At 37.4% G+C, this 21,631-nt stretch overlaps 1 protein-coding gene across 1 annotated transcript; it reads right to left on the bottom strand.

Moving 5' to 3' along the window:
• Nucleotides 1–869: 869 nt before the first annotated feature.
• Nucleotides 870–1,825, bottom strand: LOC100970305 (olfactory receptor 2T3). The gene is given in 2 exon segments (XM_008968258.5): nucleotides 870–1,333; nucleotides 1,336–1,825. Coding segments are annotated over 2 exon segments (954 nt in total).
• Between the last annotated feature and the right edge of the window lie 19,806 nt (nucleotides 1,826–21,631).

Raw genomic sequence — 21,631 nt, forward strand, 5'->3', positions numbered from 1 at the left:
AAATGATAGTGATCTGATGCTCATAGATTTACAGAAGTTGCCTTTGTAGCATGATATACATCTGGCAAACTAAAGGTTAGTGACAAGTTTATAACCATTTTGCTGGTTTTCCCAGTTTCAGAAGAAACATGCTGAGGGGGTTAAGCTTTCCTAAGTCTCCATTATCGCACACGACTGTTATGATATTTAGTGTAAACGTAGTAGACCATTGTCTGGAATAGACTAAATCCTAAAGAAACTAAATCTGGAACTACTTTTATTTACATACTATGAAATAGAGGAACCTATTCTTTGAATTTTGAAATGGATTCATTTTTGGTTTAGGTGGTTCCAATGGCCAATGCTAAAACTACTGGTGTTTACACTACAAAGTTCACTTCAGCCTTTGGAGAAAATGCGTTTCTTTGTACTTACTGAGATACAATAGCAGAAACACTGACCCCAGTGGCTGCCAATGTGAACCGAGGTTTACAATGTATTGCAAAGGGAGGGAGCAGCCAATACTCCCCTCTAGGGCTCTGCTAGGATTCTAAGTCTTTACAATGAGTCTCTCCGAGGGGTAAAGTGTTTAAGACCAAGTCTCATACTAAAATGCTCAATGAACCTGGGATGGGAGATAAGATAAAAGGCACTCTATAAGGTCTTTCATAGGTCAGCTACAGCAGTGCAGTTAAAAACACTCCAAAGATATTAAATCCAATGAGATAAATGGGAGCAATAAGCAGTATGGAGGGAAAACGCCACGTATAAGAAAGAAGGAAAATATGAGTGGGCTTTGTGCTGGGGACCCGGGGACCTGAGGGCAAAAGAGAGGAGAGATAGGGAGTAACGGAATTATAGAAAGAGGAGGGGACAATGCTTGCCCTTTACTACTTTTCTTGGTTCATTCTTGACTGCATCATGCTCCTCAGAGCCCTGGTGACATCTTTGTTGCGGAGACTGTAAATGAGGGGGTTCAGCACAGGAGTGAAGATGGTGTAAAAGGCAGACACCATCATGTCCTGCTCAGCTGTGTGGTAGGAACCCGGGAGCATGTAGGTGTAGAAGGAAGCACCGAAGAAGAGCAGCACTATGATCATGTGGGAGGAGCAGGTGGCCAAGGCCTTCCTGCGGCCGGCGGCGGAATTCATCCTGTGGATGAGGTGCAGGATGAGGGTGTATGAGCTGGAGATGACCATGATGGGGGCGAGAAGCATGAGGATGCAGCACAGGTACATGAGCGTCTTATAGAGGGAGACGTCAGAGCAGGAGAGCTTCAGCAGGGCAGGAGTCTCACAGAAAAAACTCAGGATTTTCCTAGACTGGCAAAAGGGGAAGCTCATGGTAATGGGGGGAGCAACAAACCATCAACCATTCCCAAAACCCAGCAGGCTGACACCAGGAGCTGGCACACCCTCTGGTTCATCAGCAGTGGGTAATGGAGAAGTCTGCAAACAGCAGCATATCGGTTATAGGCCATGGCAGCCAGGAGGAAAACCTCAGCTCCAGCCAGGGTCAGGTAGAAGAACATCTGGATCCCACAGCCTGACGGGGAAATGGTATAATCTCCAGTGACCTGGCCCACAAGCATCTTGGGCACAGTCACGCATATGTACATGAGATCCATAAGTGCGAGCTGGCTGATGAAGAAGTACATGGGGGTGTGGAGGCGGGGCTCTGAGAGGATGAGGAGGATGAGGAGGGCATTCCCAGTGAGGGCCATCAAGAAAAGAAGGAAGGTCACGGTGTAGAGGAGGGCAGCATGCTTGCTCTCAGCAAAGAGTCCCGTGAGGGTGAAATCGGTGCTTGCTGTTTGATTCTGAGAAGTTTGATTCCCTGAGCACATGACTGGCTCACGGTTTCCACCTGAGGGAAAAGAAAAGTCATTAATTTTAAATCTTTCCTATGTACATGGCTTTCCTGACCTTTTTCTGGTAAGACATGTGCTTTGAATTATTTTTCTAAATATTGATTTAAACTGACATAAAATCATAAGTTCAAATCTTAGAGAGGTCAAGTTGTATCTTGGCCACAAGCTAAAGTGAACTACGAAACAGATCTGGGGAGGTGACTATTCCTGAGCTAAGTCAAGAGTGAAGACAGGTACACTCTTTATGTCTTATTTATTACCCCCCAGAATTAAGAACACAAGTATACTGGCCTCGTGGGATGGTTAGAGACTGAAGTAGGGAATGCACATTAGGTCTGTAACACAGTGTTAGTGATGGGTTGAAATTTTCACTACTTTTTGGATACAGTAGCTCATCCAGGACTCAGTGATGGAAATCATGGCTGATAAGGTTAATATTAATATTGTTAATGGTACAAATATCATAACTAATACCATGAAATAATCTGAAAACTTGAAGTCTCCTTAAATTTCTTCTACCATTATATATCTCCATTTAAGTCCACTTTCCTCATGAAAACTTTTGAATTTATTCTGCTGTTCCTCACAAGGTTGCATTCCATAAGTAGTGCTGACTGGGGCAGAGGAGCAGAGGGAGAGTCCTGCCTGCCTGAGGAGAGTAGCTTGGGGTGCAGAACTAGTGCCGAGCAGGAGAGCAGCAGTAGGGACAGTGAGCCCTCTCCCAGTCCCCAGTGAAATCTAAGGCATTTAATTTATTAACTGTCATGCAGAGAAACATTTTTACAAGAAATCACAGCAATAAATGCTGCAGATGCCCTAAATATCAAGTATTTAGTTGAAATATAAACAAAATACTTATTTTCATTTTGCTGATACCATTTATCCCCCAAAATCATGCCTAAAATGTCCAAAATTCCGTGCATAGTGATTGAAAAATGAAGTTAAAGCACATGAGGCAGTTGTGTTGAATCTTTCATAAAACCGCAGCCTTGCAACCAAGCCTAGGGATCCTCTTGTCCTGCATCTCCTTTGCATAACAAACTAATCACCACCCCCTCCCATAAATTCATAGCTTTGCTCAGTGACTGCTTTGTCTGAATATTTCAGTTTTAATTTTCCAGTTGAATTGTTTCAATCATGCTTGATACAATCGTCTCAAAGTTAAAAAGCCCACTAACTTCTAGGCTAATGAAGAGTCAGGAGCTCCATGACTGAGGTTTGGTCATCCTCAGGGTTGCTGTACTGCAGGTTAGAGAAATAATGCTGAGGAAAAAACTAACAGTGACTGAGGCACGTGGAAACGCAAAGTGAAATACAATGCACTGTTCCTAGGGCAAAAAAACAAAAACAAACCACACACACAAAACAAGAGACAAAACAAAAAAAAACCCTGGGACTTCAGGAAACCTAAAGTCAGAATTACAAAGAGCTAGCAACAAGAGTCAGGTATCTTTGTTCCTTACTTATCCCCTTTATAAAGCACTGAAGAGACAGGTCATCAAGACACCTTTCAACAAAGAGACTAACATGGCACATAGAGCACAAACCATTTGCTCCACCTCTTCTGCTCCATCAGAGAATAAATCTAAGCCACGCCAGCTCAGTGAAGCTGCTTTCACCATTCTAAGGCCAAAGCAAAGGGGTTTAAATTCAGAATGAAAATGAGAAAATTACATCATCAGTTTCTTCACATTAGGGAATTGAGGTGTTTATTGCTTAATTCTTTGCCCTGTTTTCCTTTATTTATTTATTTATTTTTTCCTGCTTATTCATCTTCCCTGTACTTGGCATTGTCTCTTCCCTGGAGCTTCTATTTTCTTTAAGACCCTCTCAGAATCCACTATTTTGGTATTTTTGTTTTGTTTTGCTATTTGTTTTTGATGGTTATATTCTAACTTTCCACTCACGGTCCACGTGGGAATTAAACATGTTTTTCATTTATGCGATGCATCTATCCAAAAGCAAATCCATCTTTTTCATGACATTGCACATTTTTTAAACAACTTCATTTTTCTAGTTTAAAATTATATTTTCATATCAGACATTTAAAATAAGCTCTCTCTTTGTAAAAGCAAATCTGAACCTCACAAAGGGAGGATCATGCAAAACCAGTGTCAGAAATCTGTAAACTAAATATAAAATCCTAAGACCCCTAATCAACAGACCCCCTCTAGGCCAAGAGAATCTCAGGAAAGCTGAAAAGCTTAATTGCAGGACATAAGAAGGGAGACACACTTCATTACACCCATCTTTTGGAATTTAGGCACAACTGACCAGCAATAACATTGAAATAGAGTTCCTAAGACTGACAAAACAGACTCTGAGTGGCAATAAGATACCAAATTCCAACCTGACTCTGGTATAGCATCACATGACAGACAGCAGACCCTGAGGAAAATCAAAATATTCTACCCCAAAGTATGTCTTTGACATATTTTGAAATGGCCCTGCAAAGCCATCTTTCGTGGGGAAAAGTTGCATCTGTAGACACTCTCCATTAACACAGCTGGGGCTTTCCCAGATTCAGGAGAAAATATCAGAGTCTGACAACCTTTAAGGCTCTAAAACATTTACCATTTATTATATTTGCTTCCAATTAATTGTGTAATCTTAGTCAAGACACTAAAAGCTCTGAGTGTCACTTTCTCAGAATCAAAAGAAGGAGTGTTATGTACTTGCTATGCTTCTGTGACTCTTAAGACATCTATGAATCTGATGACAGAATGTGGCCTAAGATTTCTCCATGACAGGGTGACCTTCTCCCACATCGCCCCTCTCCTTAAAGGCTCAGAGACTTACCTTGAAATATTAGTCTCATTGAATTTAGATTATATAATTTGGGAATGAAAGAGAATGGGAAAAGGGAGCCACTTTTCTCAGTGCCTGTGAGGTTCCGAGACTGTGCTGAGTCCTTCTAGCATGTCAATCATTCAAGTACTGAGTAGTGTATTCATCCCTGTGTACAGTCATCCCTCACTATCTGTCCTCAGTACCAGGACATCGTGAAAATACCAAAATCCATGATGCTAAAGACCCTAATATGAAATGGTAGAGTATTTCTATATAACCTACACAAATCTTCCCGTATGCTTGAAATCATGTCTAGATTACTTATAACTAATGCAATATGAATGCTATGTAAATAGTTGTTATACTGTATTTTTTAGGAAATAATGACAAGGAAAAAAGTCTGGAGGATGGAGCAAGATGGCAGAATAGAAGGTTCCACTGATCATCCCCCTGCAAGAACAGCAATTTAAAAACTATCTACACAAAAAACACCTTCACAAGAACCAGAACTCAGGTGAGCACTCACAGTACATGGAGTTAAATTCATATTTCTGAATGAGGCATTGAAGAAGTTGGAAAAACAGTATTGCATCACTGACACTACCACTCCTTCATCCCCCAGCAGCGGTGGTGTGGTATGGAGAGCTTCTCTGTGCACTAAGGAGAGGGAGAGCCAGCAATTCTAAGACACTGAGCTCAGCGATGCCCTTCTTATAGCAGAAAGAAGACCCAGACCAAATTCAGCTGACACCCACCATGAAGGGCACATTTAAACCAGCCATTGCTGGAAGGGAATTGCGAATCCCAGTGTTTGGAACTTGAGTTACCCAAGCCTCACCATGAAGGGCTAAAGTGGCTCTGGAGCCACAGACAAACCTGAAGGGCCGTCTAGGCCACAAGAGCTGCAAATCCTAATGCTAATCTGGGCCCAGAGCCAGTGGACTCGGGGGACACATGACCTGTTAAAACACCAGCCAGGGCAGCTAAACTCATCCCCTAACCTCAGCCTCCACGGCTTGTGGCTCCAAAAGAGGCCTCTTTCCTCTGCTTTAGGAGAGGAGAGGGAAGATTGAGGAGGACTTTGTCTTGCATCTTGGATACCAGCTCAGCCACATCAGGGTTGGATACCAGCCAGAGTCATGAGGGCCTTGGGTGAAACTCTGAGGCATGCTGGCTCCGGGTGAGACTCAGCATATTACCAGCTATGGTGGCTATGGGGCAAGACTCCTTCTGCTTGAGGAAAGTAGACAGAAAATTAAAGAAAATTAAAGGAGACTTAGTCTTGCACTTTAGTGCAACTATTGTTACCATTGTTATTCAACATATTACTGGAAGTTCTAGCTAGAGCAATCAGACAAGAGAAACAAATATAAATAAATCTATCTATATGTAAATATATCTATATATATAGATAGATATAGATATATAGAGATATAGATATGGCATCAAATTTCAAAGAAAAGTAAAATTATCTTCGTTCACAGATAGGACAGGACCTTATACTTGGAAAAACCTAAAGTCTCCCCAAAAACCTATTAGAACTAATAAATTCAGGAAAGTTGCAGGATACAAGGCAGATTTCTATATGTCAATAGCAAATAGATTAAAACAAATTTAAAAAGTAATCTCATTTATGATAGCCACAAATAAAATTAAATAGGAATTAACCAAAGAAGTGAAAGAGTTCTCTAATGATAACTATAAAGCATTAATAATTGAAGAGGACACTAAAAATGAAAACATATTCCAGGTTCATGAACCAAAAGAATCAATATTGTTAAAATATCCATAGTACTCAAAGCAATCTGTAGATTCAATGTTATCCTTATCAAAATACCAATGACATTTCTTACAGATATAGAAGACACTATCCTAACATTTGTATGAAAGCACAAAACACCCAGAAGAGCCAAAATTATTCTAAGCAAAACCACCAACCAACCAACCCACCAAAACTGGAGGAATCCCATTGCCTGACTTCAAATTATACTACAACAGAGCTACCATAACCAAAACAGCATGGTGCTGGCATAAACACAGATACATAGACCAATAAAACAGAATACTCAGAAACAAATCCACACACCTACAGTGAACTCATTTTCTACAAAGTTGCAAGGAACATACACCGGGGAAAATATCGTCTCTTCAATAAGCTGTACTGGGAAAAGTGGATATCTATATGAAGAAAAATGAAACTAGTCCCGTCTCTCGCCATATACAAAGATATAGTCAAAATGGACTAAAGACTTTAAGACCTCAAACTATGAAACTACCAGAAGAAAACATTGGAGAAAATCTCCAGGATATTTGTCTGGGAAAATATTTCTTGAGTAATACTCCATAACACAGGCAACCAAAGCAAACATGGACAAAGGAGAGCACATTATGTTAAAAAGCTTCTGCACAGTGAAGGAAATAAATCAACGAAGAGACATCCCACAAAATGGAAGAAAATGTTTTCAAACTACACACCTGACAAGGAATTAATAACCACAATACATAGGGAGCTCAAATAAATCTATAGGAAAAAATCTAATGATCTGATTTATATATTGATAAAAGATTGAATAGACATTTCTCAAAAGACAACATACAAATCAAAAACAGGCACATAAAAAGTGCTCAACATTGATCAGAGAAATGCAGATCAAAGCTACAATGAGATACCATCTCATCCCAATTAAAATGGCTCTCATACAAAAGACATGCAATAACAAATGCTGGTGAGGACATGGAGAAAAGGGAACCCTCATAAACTCTGTGGGAATGTGAAGTTGCATTTAAAGTTGTATTTAAAGGTGCAACAGAGAACAGTTTGGAGGTTCTTCAAAAAAACTAAGAATAGAGCTAACGTATCATCCAGCAATCCCGCTGCTGGGTATATACCCAAAAGAAAAGAAATCAATATACTGAAGAGACATCTACACTTCCATGTTTGTTGCAGCTCTGTTCACAGTAGCTAAAATTTGGAAGCAACCTATGTGTTCATCAACAGATGAATGGGTAGAGAAAATGTGGTACTTATACATGATAGGTACTATATAGCCACAAAACATAATGAGATCCTGTCATTTGCAACAACATAGATGGAACTGGAGGCCATTATGCTAAGTCGAATAAGCCAGGCACAGAAAGACAAACATTGCATGTTCTCAGTTATTTGTGGTACCTAAAAATCGAAACAACTGGACTCATGGAGATATAAATTAGAAATATGCTTAGCAGATACTGGGAAGGGGACTAGGGGGGATGAAGGGGTAGGTGGGGATGGTTAATGGATACAACAAACTTGTTAGAATGAATAAGTACTAGCATAATAGACTGACATCGTCAATAACAATTGTACACTTAAAAATAACTAAAAGGGTATAATAAAATTGTAACACAAGATAAATGCTTGAGAGGATACTCCATTTTTCATCATGCATTTATTATGCATTACATTCCTGTATGAAAACATCTCATGTACCCCATAAATGTATACACCTACTATGTCACTATAAAAAATAGAAACATTAGAAAAGTCTGTACCAATGTGACCATGATAAGCCTAATTATATTTTCAATCCATGATTGGTTAAGTCCATGATTGGTTGAATCCTCAGATGCAGAATCCAACTCATAAGCCCAACTGCAGAAGCAGATACTGACACCAGGAGACAGAATGAGCATATTCTCTCCTTGGCTGGTACCCACCCTGTCTTCCAACATTGCTTCTTCCAATATCTCAGAGTATCTAAACCACACACTTTCATATTCCTTCATAACTTCTCGTATCCTGCTTCTTTGCTGTGAATTTACCAAATGCATTTCTGTATAAACTCTACCAGTCATAAATGCTCAGATAATATGACAATTTCTGTATGAAGGCGTGCTCTACTCAATCAGTGAGAACTCTCACACCTCAGACATCACAATCCTTCTTTTATACTCTTCACACAAGCTTCAACTCACTCTTGTATTTTAATTATTCCTAAGTTTCAATGAAAATTCCACATGAATAATATGTATAATTAAAAATTAATGGGCTATCCAAATGCTGTATAGGTATGAAAGTTAGAAATCTAAATAAGTGTTTAAAAATGGCAGGTGGAGGGTTATTAATATGTAAAATTGCAAAATTCTAGATATATTTTAGGTACTGCTATGAAATCCTTAATGAGCTGTACACTTATTTTTTTTATGGATATACTTCAATAGTTGTACAAGCTTCATGTATAGCCACAAATATAAACATATTCTAGAACATAAAATGACAAAATGGTCAACAAATTTATCCATCATCTGAGGTCCTTGAGGGACTTTTGATGAGTGGACCCCGAGTACCATCTGACAGATTTACAATGTGAACATCACATAAACAATGTTTTTGTGCAGCTTGAGATGTTACTATGGCATTACCTTGTGCATTCTGACTAATCCATAATTATATTTAAAATTTGCAACAGTGCTCCCTATTTTATGTTCATAACATATATCATCATCTGGCATGACCACATCATATGTTTTACCTATTCACTGTTTGGGTTTTTGTTGTTGCACAGGGAGACCAAAATATATTTATTTTCTTCTCTGTTGTTTTCTAACATTAGCACTATGCCTGGCATATATCACTTTTGCACCAATATAATAGTAAAAATTGATTATTTGTTAAATGAAGGGAAAATGATGGTTAGAGAGATTAGTGCAACTCCTTTAGAGATGAATTTAGTAATATCTCATAACATTGAAGATGTTCTTTCTTCACTACCTAAGACTTCCAAGGAGATTATACAAGGATAGATACTCTGTTACATTATAAAGCATGAAAAAGTGGTAAACCTAAATATTAATATAAAGAAAATGCACACATGATCAATATTAATACCAATTTATTGTGAACATTTCAATTAGTAAAGTTGAAGGAAAATATGTTGCAGAATGATCAGTGTGCTACCATTTAACAAATACATCCTGCTAAAATATTACATTTGGACACATATCTGCAATAAAAATATTAAAAATTGATAGGGAAGATACACACCTGTTTAAAAAAATTGGTCTGAGGACACTAAGAGAGGGAATTCAAGAGAGCACAGATAAGACTTTGATGTACCTGTAAAATATATACCGCCCTGTTTTTGAGTCAGGGTCTTGCTTTGTCAACCCAGGCTGGAGTGCAGTTTCGCAATTGTGGCTCACTGCAGCTTCAATCTCCCGGGCTCAAGCGATCCTCTCACCTCAGCCTCCTGAGTAGCTAGGACTATAGACACGTGCCACTATGCCTCCCTGATTTTTTAAAATTTAATTTTTGGAGAGATGAGGTCTCACTATGTTACCCAGGCTGGTCTCAAATACCTAGGCTAAAGCAATCCTTCCACCTCAGCCTTCCAAAGTGTTGGGATTATAGGCATAAGCTACTGCCCCTGGATGATGTATATATGATATTTATTTATATTTTTTATATCAATAGGTTTTTGGGGAACAGGTGGTGTTTGGTTACATTAATAAGTTCTTTCATGGCAATTTGAGAATTTGGTGCACTCATCACCCAAGTAGTGTACACTGTACCCAATGTGTAGTCTTTTATCCCTCACCTGCTTCCACCCTTTCCCCCAAGTCCCCAAAGTCTATTGTATCATTATTATCCCTTTGCATCCTCATAGCTTAGCTCCCACGTATGAGTGAGAACATACAATGTTTGGTTTTTCATTCCTGAGTTGCTTCACTTAGAATAACGGTCTCTAATTCCATCCAGTTTGCTGCAAATGCCATTATTTCATTCCTTTTCATGGTTAAGTAGCATTCATATATATACATATGAAGATATATGAAGATATATGAAGATATGAATATGAGTATATATGAGTATATATGAATATATGAGTATATGTGTGAATATATGATTTTATCTACTCATTGATTGATGATCATTTGGGCTGCTTCCATATTTTTGCAATTGTGAAGTGTGGTGCTGTAAACATGTGTGCAAGTATCTTTTTCGTGTAATGATTTATTTTCCTTTGGGTAGATACCCAGTAGTGGGATTGCTGGATCAAATGGTAGATATACTTTTAGATCTTTAAGGAATCTCCACACTTTTCCATAGTGGTTGTACAAGTTTACATTTGCACCAGCAGTGTAAAAGAGTTCCCTTTTCAGCACATCCACACCAATGTCTATTTTTTAAAGATTTTTTGATTATGGCCATTCTTGCAGGAGTGAGATGGTATTGCATTGTGGTTTTGAATTTCATTTCCCTGATAATTAGTGATGTTGAGCATTTTTTTCATGTTTGTTGGCCATTTGTATATTTTCTCTTGAGAATTGTCTATCTGTGTCCTTAGCCCACTTTTTAATGGCTTTGTTTTGTTCTTGCTGATTTGAGTTTCTTGTAGATTCTAGATATTAGTCCTTTGTTGGATGTAGAGACTGAAGATTTTCTCCCACTCCATGGGTTGTCTGTTTACTCTGATGATTATGTCTTTTGCTGTGCACAAGCCTTTTAGTTTAATTAAGTCCCATTTATTTTTGTTTTTATTGCATTTGCTTTTGGGTTCTTGGTCATGAAGTCTTTGCCTAAGCCAATGTCTACAAGATAACATTTTCTGATGTTATATTCTAGAATTTTAATAATTTCAGGTCTTAGGTTTAAGTCTGATCTATCTTGAGTTGTTTTTTCTATAAGGTTAGAGATGAGGTTCCAGTTTCATTCTTTACATGTGGCTTGCCAATTTTCTCAGCACCATTTGTTGAATAGGGTGTCCTTTCCCCCACTTCTATGTTTTTGTTTGCTTTGTTGAAGATCAGTTGGCTGTAGTATTTGGTTTTATTTCTGGGTTCTCTATACTGTTCCATTGGTCTATATACTGATTTTTATGCCAGTACCAAGCTATTTTGGTGACTATGGCCTTATAGTATAGTTTGAAGTCGAGTAATGTGATGCCTCTGGTTTCGTTCTTTTTTCCTAGTCTTGCTTTGGCTATGTGGGCTTTTTGGTTCCATATGAATTTTAGGATTGTTTAGGATTGTTGTTCTGTGAAGAATGATGGTGGTGTTTTGATGGGAATTGCATTGAATTTGTCCATTGCTTTGGCAATATGGTCATTTTCAATTATTGATTCTACCTACCCATGAGCATGGGATGTATTTCAATTTATTTGTGTCATCTACGATCTCTTTCAGCAGTGATTTGTAGTTTTCCTCATAGAGGTCTTTTACCTCCTTGGTTAGGTATTCCTAAGTATTTTATTTTGTAGCTATTGTAAATTGGGTTGAGCTCTTGATTTGAATCTCAGCTTGGTAGCTATTGCTGTATTAACAGAGCTACTGAGTTGTGTACATTAATTTTGTACTCTGAAACTTTGCTGACTTCATTTATCAGTTCCAGGAGCTTTTTGGATGAGTCTTTAGGGTTTTCTTGGTATACGATCATATTATCAGCAAACCGATAGCATAACTTCCTCTTTACTGATTTGGATGCCCTTTACTTCTCTTGTCTGATTGCTCTGGCTAGGACTTCCAGAACTATATTGAATATAAGTGGCAAAAATGGGCATCCTTGTCTTGTTCCAGTTCTTACAGGGAATGCCTTCAACTTTTCCCCATTCAGAATAATGTTTGCTGTGGGTTTGTCATAGGTGACTTTTATTACCTTACAGAATGTCCCTTGTATGCTGATTTTGCTGAGGGTTTTAATCATAAAGGGATGGATTTTGTCAAATGCTTTTTCTGCAACTATTGAGATAAACACAATTAAAAACAAAAGTCACATGGTTATGTGATGTATCACATGTATTGACTTGTATATGTTAAACCATCCCTGAATCCCTGTTATGAAACCCACTTGATCATGATGATTTATCTTTTTGATATGCTGTTGGATTCTGTTAGATAGTATTTTGTTGAGAATTTTTGCATGTATGTTCATCAGGGATATTGGTCTATGGTTTTGTTATGTCCTTTCCTGGGTTTGGTATTAGGGCAATACTAACTTCATAGAATGATCTAGGAAGGTTTCCCTCTCTATCTTGTGGAATAGTGTCAGTAGGATTGATGCCAATTAATTCAGCTGTGAATCCATCTGGTCCCAGACTTTTTTTGTTGGCATTTTTTAATTACCATTCCAATCTTGCTGCTTGTTACTGGTCTCTTCAGAGTTTCTATTTCTTCCTGGTTTAATCTAGGAGCATTGTATATTTACAGAAACTAAATCCTCTCCTGTAGGTTTTCTACTTTACACGCATAAAGGTGTTCACAGTAGCCACCAATAAGCTTTTGTATTTCTGTGATATTGGTTGTAATATCACCTGTTTCATTTCTAGTTGAGCTTATTTGACTATTCTCCTGATTAATCTTGCTAACAGTATCAATTTTACTTATTTTTTTCAAAGAACCAACATTGTTTCATGTAGCTTTTGAATTTTTTGTTTCAATTTCATTTAGTTCTGCACTGATTTCTGTTATTTCTTTTCTTCTGCTGGGTTTGGGTTTGGTTTGTTCTTGTTTCTCTAGTTCCTTGAGGTGTGACCTTAGATTGCCTATTTGTGCTCTTTCAGACTTTTTGATGCAGGCCTTAATAGTATGAACCCCTTATGATTCAGGAATTCCATTAATAAGGATGTATCCAATTTAAATGGGTATGTCAAAGAGATATCTGCACTCCCATGTTCATTGCAACATTATTCACAATAGCCAAGATATGGAATCAACCTAAGTATCCATCAATGGATGAATAGATATAGAAAACAAGACATATATCCACAGTGAAATGTAATTCAGCCTTTAAATAGAAGAAAATCTTGTTCATTTGTATCAAAGTTGGATATCGTGTTGTATGTATCAAAATATTATAATTGTATATATAATAGATACGTATGTTTATGTGTATAATGTATATTATATATAATACAAAATTATAATTATATATGTAATATATATGTGTTGTATATATCAAAATTGCCAAGTGGGTACATTTTAAATGTCTCACCATGAAAATTGGTGATATGTTCTTTAGGTTAATTTCATCATTACAAATAATATACATGTATCAAAATATCACATTGTACCCCATAAAATATGTATTTTAATATTTCAGTTAAAAATATTTTTTAAAATAATGCAATAAGAACATGAAAGTGGAAAAATGATTATAGACATTTTGATGTGGAACTGAAATCAGAAACATGAATATTAATCTATGATTTCTACACACATTTATATATAGATGGTGTCTACTTCATCCTTTTTCTTTTCACATTTTATAGATATAATTTGAAAATTTTTAATTCTATCTTCTTGAATTAGGAGATTAAGAAGAAAGGAAGGCTAAATATTGACTAATGATCTATGGGGATAAATTTTTCTGTAACCACTGGTTTAGCTGCATCCTACACGTTTTATGTCATGTTTATATTATTCTGTCAAAGGCCCACCTGTGATTGATTTTGGTGAGAATCCCATGTGCACTAGAAAATAACGTGGACTTTTCTTACTGTTGTGAGCATTGTTCCATATCTACAAGTTTTGTTGCCATTAAGTATGTTGTATAAATCTTTTATAACTTTAGTAATTTGGAGGTTTATGTGCTCTATCACATATTGGTGTGTTAACATACATACCATTAAATTGAGCAATGACTGGGCAAAAGGAAAAATCAAAGGAGAATTAAAATCTCAAGACAAACAAAAAATACAATATACTAAAACTTATGACATGCACCAAATCCAGTACTAAGAGAAAAGTTGATTGCAACGAATAGCCACATGAAAGAAAAAATTCAAATTAACCAACTTTTTACCTCAAGAAACTAGAAACAGAAAGCCTAAGTCCAAAGTTATCATAGAGAATAAAATATTAAAGTAGAAATAGGAGACTAGAAAAACTAGAAAAATCAGCAAAACTATTTAAAAATTAAAAGGTGATAAACCTTAGCTAGACTAAGAAAAAAAGTATCCTCAACTAAAATGAGAAATATGAGGAGTCATTAGAACAAATGCCTCAAAATGAAAAGGATCATAAAAGACTATTATGAAAATTATGCACTTATAAATTAGATAATCTATAAGAAATCAAACTTCCTGATTTATACAACCTACCAAAACTAAAGAGGAAATAGGAAGCCTGAACAGACCAATAAGAACAAATTAGTAAACAAAAGATTCCCAGAGAAAAGACCAGAACCAAATGGCTTCGTGGATGAATTCTAAACATTCAAAGAAGAATAGCAATCCTTCTTAAACTCTCTCAAAAACCAGAAGAGAGCGTGCCCCAAACTCATTTTATGAGGCCAACATACACTTATATCAAAGCCAGACAAAGATAATCACAAGCAAATAAAACTGCCAGTCAATATCACTGATAAACATAGTTGTAAAAATCTTCAACAAAATACTAACAAACCAAATTCAACAGCCCATTAAAAAGAGAATAAACCATAGCCAACTGAAATGTATCTCTGGGATGCAAGAATGCTTCAACATAGGCAAATCAATCAGTGTGATATAACACATTAAGAGAATAAAAAAATTTGCAGCAAAAACATTTGACAATTCATGTAAAAACTCTGAAAAACAGGTATAGAAGGAACTTAGTTCAACACATCATATAAGAAAAGCCCACAGTTAATAAAAAATGAAAATGTTTCTCCTATGGTCTGGTACAAAGTGAGGATGTCCATTGTCACCAGTTCTATTTAACATGGTACTGAAAGTCCTAGCCAAAGCAATGAAACAATAAGTTACATTATGATAATTTTTTTCAACATAATTGTCCTCGTATCCTATATTTTCCTAGGTACTTGAAGACCCCTAATGGACAGGAGATTTTTTTAAAAGACAATTTAAAGGGCCAACTCTGTAGTCAGACTTTATATTCTTATGGTGATGTTTACTTTTGTTGTAACACACTAGATCACTTTCTTAGAAGTTCCCTAAAGGGGGGCGTTTGGGGGAACTAAGTTACAGGAGAGTCTCCCTGCTGTGGATTGGGGACAGTTGAGGGACCATTTTTGAAGTGATTATTCACGACTTGAGCCACATCAGATTATCTAGACTTAGTTATTGAACTAAACATCTTTGCAAAATTAACGGTGTTTTTGGCCTCTTGCCAATCAAGTGGTCTTTTCAGGCCTCTCTTAGGTGGAGTCATGAAAACAACTCATCACTCCCTCAATACGTGTCTATCACTGCGCAGTTAGGGTCACATTCTTCTTACTCTTGCAAGGTGATGAAATGCAATGAAATGCACATCTACTCAGCTGGGCCTTGGATTGCCAGAGGCAGAGGGCTTGAACTTAATTTTATTCTTACCTAGAGCATGAGCCCACGAAGCTTCCTCAATAGGATAGCAATGTAGAAGGGCCACAGTGCAGAAATAGAGTTTCAGTCAATCTTATTCAACTTGAACTTCTACATGAGAGCTGGGTTGTATCAACATCGAGGATAAAGGGGGGAATCTCAAACTGCTGGTGGGAATTACAATGGGTTTTCTGTCTTGTTTTCTGGTTTGAGAGCGTGCACTGAGTCAATGCCAGGAGTTTAAAAAATACGTACAAGCTTCCACTCCTAGGGAAGCGTAGTATGGAAATAATCAGATGAGTGGGCAATTTATTAAAAAAGTCCATTCCGGTGTTATTTGCAATAAGAAAGTGGAAGTAACCTAAGCATCTGCTACTGGACACGTACTAAATAATTTAGGTTTTAGTACATAATAGAATTCTAAGTGACCACTGGAATGTGAGGTGATCTATGTTCATCTTCATCCTATAGCAGGTTCATTGTATTCTTAAGTGAAAAGGTGGCATATTTTCAACCTATATGATCATCTCCTTACAACTGTATTCTCTTTGAAATGAAATCCCTTAATACATACACAGCATGTATTATAATCTTGTTCTCAGAAATAATCAAAAAAGGTAAAGATTTTTACAGTCTTTCAAATTACACAAAGCCATTATTTGCAAGCATTCCTGCCTTGGGCCAAAATTATATTATCCTTTCTCCCTTTCAAGTAGTTTCCCCAGTTTACACAGGGAGACAGAAAAGCAGTTCTCTTCATTAAACCTTCAGCTATTCAGAAGCTGAGGCCCAAAGATATGGTTTTAACTATGTTCAAACATGTTTTCTGATTTTAATTTTTCCAAGTTTATAGAATACTTCATTAACATCACTGGTCATTTCAATTAAACACTTTGGAAATCCAGGGAAAGAACAATTTTGATAACATCAACTGACATACGTAATCCTAAACTTTGCATTTAAATTTTCAGTCATGAAAGAAAGTGTTTTCTGCTTCTACCCTTGAGAAATGCCCCTTAATGGGACTTACCTCCTGTTTGCTTCAAAGAAGGAATATATGAAGAATCTAGCAAAAGCCAATGACTTTTTTACATAAGTGATTTAACTATTTTAAAATTGGAGCTTATCAGTGAAGCTGGAAATAATTTTAGTTTTTTGGTGTTTTTTTTTTGCTTCTAGCATCACCCTTGACATGCAGTTCTATGTGAGCCTATAAAAGTCTAACTTTGTTAATCTTCAGTTTCCACGTCGTCTCTTCAAACCTGAGATGCCAAGGAAACTTTCTTTTAAAGATTTTTAAAAGGTACTAAGCCTTCTAAAATGAAAGTTTTTCATTCATTTATTACACTAGTATTTATTAAGGGCAAATTCTGTATTAGGAAAAATTTTAAGTGCTTGCGATGCATAACAATTCTTGTTTTTAGGTATGTGATGATTTAATAAAACCAAATAAGCTTAAAGTGCTCATAAAAAATACAATGTGAAACAACCAGAGTTGAAGCTACAGGTATTTATTTACCATTTTATATTCTTAGCTAGTTGTATAAACCAAAGGAATGTAGTCAAAACAAACCAAGTATTTTCTTGGCCTTTATTACCTGGGATTTAGAAGGAAGCACACAGTGAAATGCTGCTAAGTGTGTGACATGGTCACGGGAGTCACCCAGGTTTAAGAAATCCATCCTCAGTACAATCACAGCTGAGAAAAAAGCTTAAAAATGCATCTGGTTTTTATCATTTGTGTGTGAATCAGCCTGTTTTAACTAAATAACCTATCGATGCCATAAAGTTGTCTATGAATACAATTGCTTTATGTATGGAACTTCTGTGTAGAGTCAGGACCTGACGTTTCAGTCATTTTGTTTTCACAGAATTGTCAGAATTCTTAGCAGAACTTCACTTCATTTAAAGTCAGTTGTCCAACTTGACAGGGATGTTCTGTCACTTTTTCAGATTTTTAATTTTTGTGGATACAGAGGTCTGCATTTTCTTTTCTTTACGCTAAATAATTATCTAATTATCTTCAGTTTCTCTGATCATTCCTTTTTGCCTGATATCTTCCTGAGCACTGAATAAAGCAGTTAATAAGGTATTTAATAAGTAGACTTTATGCTTTCTTCTATTACAATTTTATATTGCATATAGATGTTTATTGTATAAAACAAGTCTGTAGAAGCAAGGGTTCAGTTAATTTTATATCCATATCCCTTACCTGCAGAAAGACCCCACAGGGAATCTGATTACCCCTCAATGTGGGTCATCAGGTCCTTGGCTAGACCAGCCTAACTGGCATCCAACAGCAAATGAACATGGCTTTTATCAGCATGTTGCTCTGAAGGGACCTTTGTCCCCAGGTCATTATTAGGGTTAACAAGCTGGCAGCTACACATTGTGCCATGTGCTTCTCCCCTTTGTTTTTGAGACAGTCTTGCTCTGTTGCCAAGGCTAGAGTGCAGTGGCACAATCTTGACTCACTGTAACCTCCACTCTGAGTTCAAGCGATTCTCCTGCCTCAGCCTACCAAGTAGCTGAGATTACAGGCATGTGCCACCACGCCCAGTTAATTTTTTGTATTTTTAGTAGAGACAGGGTTTCGCCATGTTGGCCAGGCTGGTCTCGAACTCCTGGCCTCAAGTGATCCAACTGCCTCGGCCTCCCAAAGTGCTGAGATTACAGGCGTGAGCCACCATGCCCGGCCACTTCTCTCATTTGTAAATTGTTTATCAGTATCATGGCCTGGCACAAAACACCAGACCAGAGGTTAGAAGACGTGGTTCTGAAGCCCCATCTGCCTCTTGCTGGAATGGGGCAATAATTTGCTGTGAACATCAGCTTCTTCATCTCCCATGGGGCTAATTCTTTCTCTAAATACTTTATAAGATTTTGTGAAGATCAGAATCAAAATCAGGTAGTTAAATGTTTTCAAAACTAGGGACAGTCTTCTATTTTTTCCTCATTACCTGGATTAGTGCATGCCATGTTTCAAGTATACAACTGATAATTTAGCAACTTAAATATTATGTATATTACTCAATATTAAAATTTATATATTATTTTAATAAAGAAGCAAGTCTGGTGACCACAAATTACCTTATGTAAGAATTTGGTGAGATGACTGGGGAAAAATCCTTGGTCACTCCCATTTACAGTGGGACTAGTTTTATGTGTGAAGGGAGTGGATACACACCATGTGTAAAATGAGATTAAAATTTTTTTTAAGTTGTATTAAAGTAGAGCCTACAATAGAAAAGTGCACACACATCAACAGTGGAAAGATTGATAAATCACCAAGAAAAGAACATGTTGATGTAACCACCATGAAATTTGTTGAATAGACTCAAACATTGAATAAGTCACCTCCTTCCATGCCCCGATCAGTAATGTCCATGATATCCCTAGAAACTTGTCAAAATGCATTTCACTGATTGCTTCAGGTATACTCTTGAAATGTCTGTCAATGTTAGAGTTAAATATTCTAGTTAAATATGCAAAGAATTAATCTTGGAAACATAAAAGTCCTAATTTTTAATACATAGCAACTGAGGAAATGGGAAAGAAAACACAGATGTCCCAGGATAGAGCACAAACGCAATGTGAACTGAAGGAGTTTTGTAGAGGGAAGAAAGATCGAGAAGGTGCTAGCTAAGGCAGGAGAATGGAGAACAGGGAGGGCATTAGTGCAGACACACAAAGGAATAAAATGTGAATGGAGCTGAATTGAAATAACACTGAGGATATTTCATAAATGAATCCTGGTCTGTTTCTTCACTTAATCCCTCCAGGACATTCTTCCATCTCTTTTCCATGTGTTTGATTTCAGGGTAAAGATCAAATTATTAGGAACCTTCTGAATGAAAAGCCACCTAGGGGTTAGCATATTGAAGGGAATATTCTTTATCTACATCAGCAACAATGGAGGAAACATTTTTCCTTCTGTCTCTGTGTTGACACTAGAACATAAGGCTGAGTAACCTTTGCTTAGTCTTTGTCAACTATGTAACCGCTCTGTCCAATGTTTTCTAAGCCTTGTATCAACAAAGAAAATAAACACCAGGTCCGTCAATATTTTTTATGTCTCATATTTCAGGACCTTACACACAGGAGAAATAAAGTTACATGAATGGTGGGGTCAGTGTAGTCTTTGCTTAGTATTCCACCAAAGTTACACATCTATCAAAGCACCACACCTAACTCCAACTAATTACAAAAATACTTGTCTTTAGCATATCAGTGAAGATGTTGAGAATAAGAAAATTGAGAAACTTATTCCACGGGAACTAAGTTAGCTAATAAAATGTCTTGGTTTATTCATTCTACATTTATCTATTAACAATTTGAGCATAAATGGCAGTTTTGTAGGTTTTTGGCCATGTAACAATCTTAATGGCAGAGTCAATTTTCAATCAATGAATCAATATTTCCAGGAATGTATTGGACTCCATGTGAATAAAGGCAGGGCAAGTATTTAATTTCAGAGGTAAGTGATAACATTCATAAAATATAACTAAGAACACGGAACCAAAAATAGTATCACCTTCCTAAATGTTTTCTAAATAAAATTGCTACACATTTAGCACTAGAAAATATTTTACTTGTATTGAATGTTTGAAATTAAGTCATCAAGGAGGTGGCAAATGCTCCTTCTAATTTCCATTCAAAAGTTGGTCGGCAATACAGACAGGCAGGACTGATGATCACAGGTTAACAATAGAGACAGGCAGGACTCATAATCACATGTTAGCAATACAGACAGGCAGGACTCATGGTCACACATTAGCAATACAGACAGGAAGGACTCACGATCACACGTTAGCAATACAGACACAGAAGGACTCATCACACGTTAGCAATACAGACAGGAAGGACTCATGATCACACGTCAGCAATACAGACAGGCAGGACTCATGGTCACACGTTAGCAATAGACAGGAAGGACTCATGGTCACACGTTAGCAATACAGACAGGCAGGACTCATGAACACACGTTAGCAATAGAGACAGGCAGGACTCATGATCACACGTTGGCAATACAGACAGGAAGGACTCCTCACACGTTAGCAATACAGACAGGCAGGACTCATGGTCACACGTTAGCAATACAGACAGGCAGGACTCATGATCACACATTAGCCATACAGACAGGAAGGACTCATGGTCACATGTTAACATGGGCACTTCCAAGAGCCTCTTGGCGTGCCATGAATGGTTTGTAGGGCTACTTGACTGACAATGCCCTCTGGAAATGTGTGTGAATCCAGTTGAACAAAGTTGACTAATGTGGAGATGCTCACCAACTTCGCTACTGTTCCTAAGTAATCCTTGCAACAGGATGATTTTGTCTGTTAATTTTGAATTGCTAAAAGTGACACTGAACATTCTTCAGAACCAATACCATATTTTCTGTAATAGCTGCGTTATTGGCCGCAGCACCACAGATGTTTGCACTAGTCCCTGCTAGTCCTTCCTGATCACAGTCACCACCCCTGATGCTCTGGGAGTCCCTGCTAGTCCTTCCTGATCATAGTCGCCATTCTCATCTTCAGAACCAATACCATATTTTCTGGAATAGCTGCATTACTGGCTGCAGCATCTCAGATGTTTGCACTGAGTCCCCGCTAGTCTTCCCTGACCACAGTTGCCACCCTGATGCTCTGGGAGTCCCCACTAGTCCTTCCTGATCATAGTCACCACGCTGATACTCTGGGAGTCCCTG

Source organism: Pan paniscus, chromosome 1 (assembly GCF_029289425.2).
Source record: "Pan paniscus chromosome 1, NHGRI_mPanPan1-v2.0_pri, whole genome shotgun sequence".
NCBI classification, from domain to species: domain Eukaryota; kingdom Metazoa; phylum Chordata; class Mammalia; order Primates; family Hominidae; genus Pan; species Pan paniscus.